This window comes from Leptonychotes weddellii, chromosome 2 (genome assembly GCF_054177405.1).
Source record: "Leptonychotes weddellii isolate Sample4059 chromosome 2, ASM5417740v2, whole genome shotgun sequence".
NCBI lineage: Eukaryota > Metazoa > Chordata > Mammalia > Carnivora > Phocidae > Leptonychotes > Leptonychotes weddellii.
Window position 1 is genome coordinate 5229919 of NC_138370.1, and position 9451 is coordinate 5239369.

General features: G+C 37.7%; 1 protein-coding gene across 1 annotated transcript in view; it reads right to left on the reverse strand.

Moving 5' to 3' along the window:
* Positions 1 to 1574, reverse strand: part of LOC115941873 (uncharacterized) — a 5631-nt gene extending 4057 nt beyond the window's left edge. The window contains exons 1-3 of the mRNA XM_081812860.1: positions 1279 to 1574; positions 1088 to 1122; positions 536 to 661 (exon numbers count right to left, since the gene is read on the reverse strand). Coding sequence (XP_081668986.1) covers positions 536 to 661; positions 1088 to 1122; positions 1279 to 1441 — 324 coding nt within the window. The 5' untranslated portion in view covers positions 1442 to 1574. The remainder of the gene's footprint in view (positions 1 to 535; positions 662 to 1087; positions 1123 to 1278) is intronic.
* Between the last annotated feature and the right edge of the window lie 7877 nt (positions 1575 to 9451).

A 9451-nucleotide genomic window follows, 5' to 3' on the forward strand; every position in this document is an offset into this window, starting at 1 on the left:
CATATATACAATGGAATATTACTCAGCCATCAGAAAGGATGAATACCCAACTTTTACATCAACATGGATGGGACTGGAGGAGATTATGCTAAGTGAAATAAGTCAAACAGAGAAAGACAATTATCATATGGTTTCACTTATTTGTGGAACATAAGGAATAGCATGGAGGACATTAGGAGAAGGAAGGGAAAAATGAAGGGGGAGGAAATTGGAGGGGGAGATGAACCATGAGAGACTATGGACTCTGGGAAACAAACTGAGCGTTTTAGAGGGGAGGGAGGTGGAGGGATGGGTTAGCCCAGTGATGGATATTAAGGAGGGCGACACGTATTACATGGAGCACTGGGTGTTATAAACATGAATCATGGAACACTACATCAAAAACTAATGATGTACTGTATGGTGACTAACATAACATAATAATAAAAAAAAGAAATATCACTCACTTGATAAAATCTTCAGCTGATATTTCTAAAATTATACTCACTCAGACTAGGCACCTCCTCATACTAAAGCACAGGTGTCTGCTACTTACCTGGACTCTGGCCTTGGAGAAATCCTGTCCTTCACTCCACAGCTCTTTTCCTTGCTCCAACTGGAAGGATCTTTTGCAAATCTTATTCCATGTTTGTGGAGGAAAAAGTGTATATGGACTTGAGTTCTGTGCAGATTAACCTTTGCTATCACCAAGTCCAGGGTGGGCTTTACCAACGATGAATAAAAAGATGATTTGAAGGTCAGCCCATGTAGCAGCACCTTCAACAGAGAATAAATTGAAGTTCCTTCAGCAGACCAGGAGGAAATCCAGGCTGGAGGCCAAAATGGTAAGGACTGCTAGATGCCGATGCTCATGCACAAGTTCAGAGAAAGAATGCAGAATCATCAGTCTTTTCAAAATGGGAAAGACTAAATGTCTCCACAGTGGGTTAAAAGTTATTTTCAAACAGCATCCCATAAACATAACAGCCGCAAGAATAATAAAAATTATGTTATTTTCACAACTCTAATCTCAAGCCTCCACATAATGAGGAAAACAGAATCATTATTTCTAAGATATTTAATCAATCTATTTATGAATTAAAATAACCATTGAGTTTCCAATTCTGTTCTCAATGCTAGAGACTGAGTAGCAAGAAAGGTATGAAATTGTGGTCAAGTTTACATTCTTGTGTGATGAAAAGCATAATGTGAAGAAACATCTTCTTCTTAAGTAGTTATAAGGGTTGTAAAAGAATCAGGACAGCGATTGGAGTGGGATATGGGGGAGCTGTTCTATACATTCAATGAGTGAATGAATGGAAACAAACATGTTGGCAGACTTACCCAGAAAGACCAGATGACTGATATTCTCCAGCATCACATCTCTGAACAGCTTTTGCTGGGATATGTCCAGCAGGGCCCACTCTTCTTTGGTGAAGTCTATAGCTACATCTTCAAACATCACTGATTCCTAAAACATCATGGAGATTCCATTTAGACAGAGCATCCAGAGGTAGGAGGGTTGAGATGACAGCACTGAGGATGGAGGCAGAGGAGCCGGGTTTGTAGAAAGATCAATATACGTTTGGGGCTTCCTGTCAAGTCATTGTCAATGCTGAACTAGTATCTGCCTTTGGATACATTTACGGAGATCTACACACTCTGACTTCATAATACTTTATTATAAAGCAATATCACACGAAGTGTGGCATAATACAACGTGGACATGTTTCAGTAACCTGGTGATCAGAACTTCCAGACAGGTGATTATAAAATATTTGCTTGAAAATTCATAACTAAAACTCTCTTCCCCATTAATTCCAAGTAACTCTACAGATCCATCATGAGACAAATAATAACCATGGTGTACTGTCTTTAAGCCATAATCATTGGTTTAAATTATTCCCTAGGTGAACTTCTGGTTCCTCATCTACGAACTGGTTTAATATGTTGTGAATGTTAAAAGATCCAAGGCCTTGATCTAGGGAGTGTTTCCTGTCTAGCAAACCTGCATTAAATATAAAACATTATCATTAAAATATCAGAAAACCTTGAAAAAATTGCCAGCGTTACTCAGAACTGAGAAAGATTCATAGATGTCTCTCTTAATGCTACATGACTCGGGTGTTCATAACAAACTATAAGGTCAGATGGCTCAGCAGCACAAGCCAGGGACCTCTGAGATGGATGTACTGAAGGACAGTCCTAGCCTGACCATTCCTGTGTTATGAGGACTCTCATTCTCAATATTCTCTGGGACTTCAGGCACCAGTTATCACTGTTTCTCTTGTATCTTTATTTTGTCTCCATGCGAAAGGATAAAGACCTCATGACTGGTTTGAGTCTATCCAGTTTTTCAAAAATTTACATGGGAACCTAATTTTATTCTTCCTACCATACTCTTTTTCCTTTATGTGTAGTGCAATTAAGAAAATACTACTCCCTACACATTCCTTCCAGTTATCAAATATGAACCAAAGGTTAATTACTAAGAGGTAATACATGTGACTGGGGACAAGCATGATAGTGATAATTTCAGTTATATTTTTTAGAAATTTTCAAAAGTGCAAATTCTAATAATTGTATGGGGTTTAAAATTGAGAAAAACATAAAATGATTCTTCCTTCCTTCTAAACCTCTCTCCTGTTCCTCTCAACACTGAGCAGTGCTCACACCAGGTCTTGTAACACTAGATTAATTATACTCACATGCTGAAACATCTACTTCCCTACTGGACTATAATATTTCCCTCACTCATCTCCAGCACTTGCAATCACCACCATCCTAAGCCCATTGCATCCAAAAAACATGGTTAATGAGTTGAATTATTTGCCAGTGAGGTCATGGGCTGGATGAGGGAAAGAAAACTTCTCTTATCTCTTCTGTAAATACACAAGCTTAATGGAAGCTATCATAAATTTGCATGTTAGGAAGGAGATTAATTATCAATGAGTTCCTGACAGATGGTAACTATTCCAGAGTCCAGGAGAACTTAGCACACAGATGCCTGAACCCCACCTGATTGCACTTAGAATATACATGCCAATAGGAAAAACTTGCCCATCTGATTGGCACTAGGGAGTTACTTCAGCAGAAAGAGGCTTCCCTACTCACTGGTGACTGCATTGTCAGTAACTCAGTTGTCAGGTATCTTTCTCTGGGTTTTCGCTCAGACAATCCAAGAACTAAGTGGGCAAAGCTGAGGATAGAGAAAAGCCATGAGACTCCCGTCCTGTGCACAATTTCCCGTCTCACCTGTCATGAAGCCCTGAAACTTCACCTGGGGAACACCCCCAGCCCTACAAAAACTGAAACAAGTGGTGCACTCTAAGAATAGAGTGCAAGAGGTCTCTCCTATCCCAGGGTCAAATTTAAGAAGGTTATAAATGTGGTTGAAAATAAAGAAGGTCAAAATACAGATATCTTACAAATCAGAACATAATAAGCATTGCATTTTGTATATTAATCAGCCTATGGCATCCCAAATTATTTAATTCCCTCCCTGATTCCAAAGCATAGTGATCCCCAACTCATGCCACATATAGGGTTTGGTTTTTACCTGAAGATGAATGCTGTGGAATTTCTCAGATTTCGTTATTCTTGCCTTATTTACTAGCAATGGTTCTCCAGTATCCATAGCAGCCCTCTGAAGCCTAACTCCCTTCCTGCTCTTGGGTCCCCCATATACTTGAATATCAAGCAACTAAGAATCTACTTTATGATGGAGTTAATCAACTCAAGACCTTTTATAAATTATCTTCACCCCTAACATCAGTAATAATTTAATGTATTTCATGGACAAATAACGGAAATGCATCATGAACAAAGGGATAATTAACTCACCCATTTGTCCCTGAGGCCCAGGAGAAAAAGAAAAGTTAAATTTGCACTAAATGTGTCTGTGTACTTACATGTTTATATGTATTTGCCAATTTAATCACCACAATGACCATGCTAATTATAATCTGTTGGCCAATTTAACAAATGACCCAAGCAGAGGTTTCAAAAACTTTAGTAATGTGACAAAGTTACACAGCTAGAAAATGGAATAGCTCTCTTTAATTTTAACTGTCTCCTAGGCGCAAATTCCTCTAAGGTAACACAGCACACCTAGGCTTTACCTGGAACAGTACCACAGAACATGAATCATCAGAAGCACCATGTTACTACAATGTCTTTTTCTCCTTTGAATTTTTACAAAAGATCTCCTCATCTCCAGCTTCTCTACCACATGGGAATGACCAGAGTATTGACCCCACTTCCCAAACACCATAATCTCTCTTCATATTTATTGCCCGCATTTAATCTACACTTTCTCAGTCCAACACACATTTACCAAGACCACCATATTTTCTTGCCTCTTGAGCTATCTATTGCATCTGCTCATCAAAACTCAAGTAACAGCTCCCCTTCTATGACTGCAGCAGAAAGCACATGGTTAAGATGTTGATCCCAGTCTAAGCACATAATCACTGCTCCAGGTGGCCTTCTGTGATACCTAGCATTTTATTATGCTGTGCTAAGAGTAATAATAATAATTATTATTCCAGTACCAGTAGCTGGGCGGCATAGCAACAGAAATTTACTTTCTCATTATTCTGGAGGCTAGAAGGCTGAGATTAAGATGTATACAGGGTTGGTTTCTTCTGAGGCCAGTCTTCTTGGCTTTCAGACAGCTATCTTCTCCCCCTGTCTTCACATGGACTCCCTTCTACATGTGTCTGTGCCCGACTTTCCAGTTATATTGGATTAGGACCCTTCCTTACCTCTTTTTAAATTACCCCTTTAAAGAACCTATCTCCAAATAAATTTATATGCTGATATATTTGGAGTAACAAACTACAATGTATGAATTGGGTGAAGGGAGAGGCACACAATTCAGCCCATAACACAGATGCATTATATAATAGGACAAGACAACTCAGTATGTATCACTACAATATCTACCTGTCTGCATTCATATCCACTGGTTATTCCTTTTCTCCTATTAAATTAAAAATTTTGCTACCCCTGGCTATGTCCAATGTCTACACAATTGAATTCCTTTCTCTCCTTTTTTGGGGGAACTACATTATTGATTTAAATTAAATGTCTTTTGAGAGAAACCTCCCCATACATTCACAATCAATCCCCTCCTATGTCTCCAGATACGTCCTCTGAAAATGTTTTCTCCCTGCTGTCCCTCACAATCAAACTGGAAATGCAGTTATCAAATTCAAGCAGATATAAAAGAGAAGTCCCAGAGTAATGCAAAGATCTACAAACTGCAGAAATGTATCCAATATCCAGGGCAATTCACCATCCTCTATACACACCAAATTGAGTGTGCATAGAGACACTCTATAAATGCACTTTAGTGATTGAATTATCCAGAACACATGAGAGTATCCAAGGAGGGAGAATGTAGAAACACTAATTAAGAATTGACCTTGGGATTATGTTTGGTTTTGAGTTCAAGGAAAATTCAGAGTGGAATGGAACATAACTTTTTGCTCTTAGAATGTTTCTTTTATAGAAATAAAGGAATATTGGGGCGCCTGGGTGGCTCAGTCGGTTAAGCGTCTGCCTTTGGCTCAGGTCATGATCCAGGAGTCCTGGGATCGAGCCCCACATCGGGCTCCCTGCTCAGTGGGAAGTCTGCTTCTCCCTCTGCCCCTGCCCCTGCCCCTGCCCCTGCTCATGGTCTCATTCTCTCTCTTTCTCTCTCTCTCACTCTCTCTCTCTCAAATAAATAAATAAAATCTTAAAAAAAAAAGGAATAAAGGAATAAAAAAGGAAAAAAAATAAAGGAATAAAAAAAATGGGGATGTAAATCCCCATTTGATATTCAGGGAACCCTTGTGCATATGCTACTCTTAAGGAGTAGAAAGCAAGAATGTACCTAGGCATACCTGTGCTAGGTCTGTGTTTCCAAGTAGTAGGCATCAAAGGAGGTCACTGAGTAGGTTTTAACTGGTACCTAAAAAGCAGCCCCCGCAGAGCTTAGGTTATGGAAAATACCAACCAGGTCCCACAAACTCTCCATACATCCTGTGTTTAATAGCCATCATTTTGAGACAGGGACATTTTCTGCTATAGCACAACACTGACATGTATTTATCTCCAAAATACTACCTTGAATTGATGTTATTTAAGGAGGACTAACCTGAATAATAATGACCTGGAAAAAAATGCAGTAGCTTTTAAAAAGGCTAAAGTATAAAATAAGTCAGATTGAAAAACTAGTTGGAGATCATTATTCAAGGAATCCTTTGCCTTTGAGCCAAAGAACATCACTTAAGTTATCCAATAATTTTAGGAATGAATTGATTACAATTTACTAAAAGCCTTAATTAAAAAGACTTCAAATCAGAATTATAAGAATGAAAATGAGATTTTAAGACAAATGAAAGAGATTTTAAGACACGAGAAGAAAGAAAAATGACCACAGAGTTCTAAAGCTTCCAATAGGAAAATGAAACCATGTAAGAGAAGAGACCGCATTGGGAAATTAAGAAGGAAAACAGACACTGCTTAAAAGTTACTCATATCTGTGGCTATCAGGCTTTTAAATGAGCAAAAAAAAATTAATTAAAAGCTTGTGAGGGGATTAGAGAGAAATTGAAAGCTATGGAAAACAAACCCCAAACCCATAAAACCCACATTGCTGCTATATGTAACAAAGGAAATGATATGAAATAATTATATTATTTAATTTAATAAAGACATAAAACATATGAAACAGAATTTTTAAGTTCATGAGAATCTATTAAGAGTTTGGAAAAATGTATGTAAAACAAAAATTAACAAGAACCCCAGCCCCCCCAAAAAATGTCTGTAATTCAAAGGTGAAGAATTATTTGAAGATCGTTATACAAACTCAAGCAAAATATGGGATGAATTTCACTCAAAAAAATAAGATATTGGAGAATGCCTACTAAGCCTTCAGGGAAACCAGGTGTGATCCTTAATCTTATAACCCAGGAAACCTTCCTCAAATATCACAAGACATGGAGAAGACATGCGTAAGTATAACTTATAGATAAAATAACAATTGAGGTGATCACATGGAGATATGTCAGGGACTAAAAGGACACACATTATGAGAAAGAAGTCAAAACAGACCTATTTAAACCTAGATTAGAAACTATCTCAGAAAATGGAGATTAAATGCACTTCAAAAACCATAGCAATATAAGCAATCTTTAAAAGAACTAACAAAACCTATTTAATGGTTCTAAATTATTCGGTAATTTATGCAAAAATACATTGACCAACTTCTTACTAAAACAGGAATAATGACTTAAATCTCTGGTGACCTCAGGACAGGTGATTGCACACCATAGGTTCTTCCACCAGATTTCAAAGAGCCACCTAGAAGGAGGCATTCAGCTTCCTCAACATCACCTTAATATTTTAAGGGTGCTGCTAACCATGAGAGAGTAGAGCTTTTACTTCCAGCCATCCCAGGGCTATTTTGACACACTTTGTTAGTTTTTGGGTGCTTTAGGAACCTGTGCCCCCCCATACCAAATCTGTGTTCCCCAACAGATCTGTCAATAAAAATGACTGATATCTACTCATATTCACTCACTTGCCTTTTCCCCTTCTTCAATTCAGAACTACAGTCTGGAAAGTGATGTTATTAGGTGAGCTCTCTCAAATTTCAACACTATGAGGGGTTAGACACTATTCTAGGTGCTAAGGATGTAGCAGTCGATGTAACTGAAATGGTTTGCCTTCTTGCCTCTTACATTTTAGCAGTGCACAGAGGGGAAAGCAAAGACAAATCACAGGGTACAAGAAAGTAGCTTTAAATATGAAGAAAGGATTAAACCAAAACAAATGTACATCAAATTCATACTGAAAATGGAGAAATATATCCTCTCAGGTTGGATTACAAATCAAAGTTCAACCTTTCATGATTTTCAACATTTAATATATTCAAAGTAATTCAGGAATGGTGAAATTGGATTTAAGTTTACAATCATTCTAGAATTTTGTCTATGACAGCACCATATCCTGAAACAGAAGGTTTATTTTCAAAGTGCAAAATGGACCCTGCATACCAATGGTTTATGTACCAGGATGGGTAAAATCTCAATTTTTTTTAAAAAAGGAATAGGCAACAGCCCTATAAACAAGGAAATAATACCAGAACATGACAGCTATAGAAGACACAATCTGTCAACTGAAAAATAAGGAGAAAAAAATCTCTTTTAAATAAAGTTGACACTAAATTTTTTTAAGTACATTATGAAAAATAAGATTTGAATGCAGTAACGTGTAAGTACAAATGGAGCAAAGCTAAAATAATATTCGCAGGAAATTATTTGTTTTAAATATAAATTTTTTTTAGAGAGAGCTTGAGAGTGAGAGCAGGGGAAGGAGGAGGGGAGGGGCAGAGAGAGAGAGAATCCCAAGCAGGTTCCATGCCCATTGCAGAGCCCATCGTGGGGCTCAATCTCATGACCCTGAGATCACGACCTGAGCCAAAATCAAGATTCAGATCCTTAACCAACTGAGCCACCCAGACACCACTATATTAATTTTTAAATGATTAATCACATATCTAAAGACATTTATGAAGAAAATCACTTGATGAAACCCATAAAAGGAAATTAGTTCATAGAAGCAGAAAATGAAGTATTTACAATAAAAAATAATAAAAACATAAGATGTAGATCGCTGTGCCAATAGAACTTCCCAAGATAAAGGAAATGCTCCATATCTGCATTGTACAATACAGTATCTGCCAGACATACATAGTTACAGAACACTGGAAATTTGCCCAGTTCTGCTGAGATCTGAAGTTTAGCTATTTAATTTTTATTAATTTAAATTTTATAGTCACATGTGGCTGGTAGTTATTGGAAAGCAAAAATCTAGAATCTTAGGGTAGGCAGTTAAAATAATTAAAGCGATACAAGGCCAATATGGAAAGGGAACACAAATAGTCAAAAATAGGGAATGACAATGGTGGTGTAAATGTTGACACAAATATCAAGATCATAAGAAGCTACTTTGATAGGACAGATGTCTAAAGAGGCAGAACTTACATAATTTTAAAGGAATCAGGCCAGCTCACATCTCACTGGAGAACTCACCAGAACCCAGAGTTGGAGAAGATGGGGAAGGCAAATTCTCTGGCGAGTTTCACAGGCAAGCAGCCAATTCTTTTTCTTCCAATGTCCCAGACCTCTCCGTTTCTTCTCAGGGAAAATGGCTATTTAACTTCCCTTTTATACTGGGAAAAACCATTAATAACTTAATCAGAGCTACATTCCAGGGGACACACCCTGATTGGATAAATCCTAACCCTAATCAGGGCTTCAGCCTGTGGGACACACCCTGTCCAATTTGATTGGATTGTCCAGACTAACACAAAATTATAACCCTCACACAAAGAGAGCAGAGATGAAAGGACACTGTGAAGAGATATTAGAAAGATCCATCCATTCCTTTACTCATTCATAAATATTTTTGAGTGCAT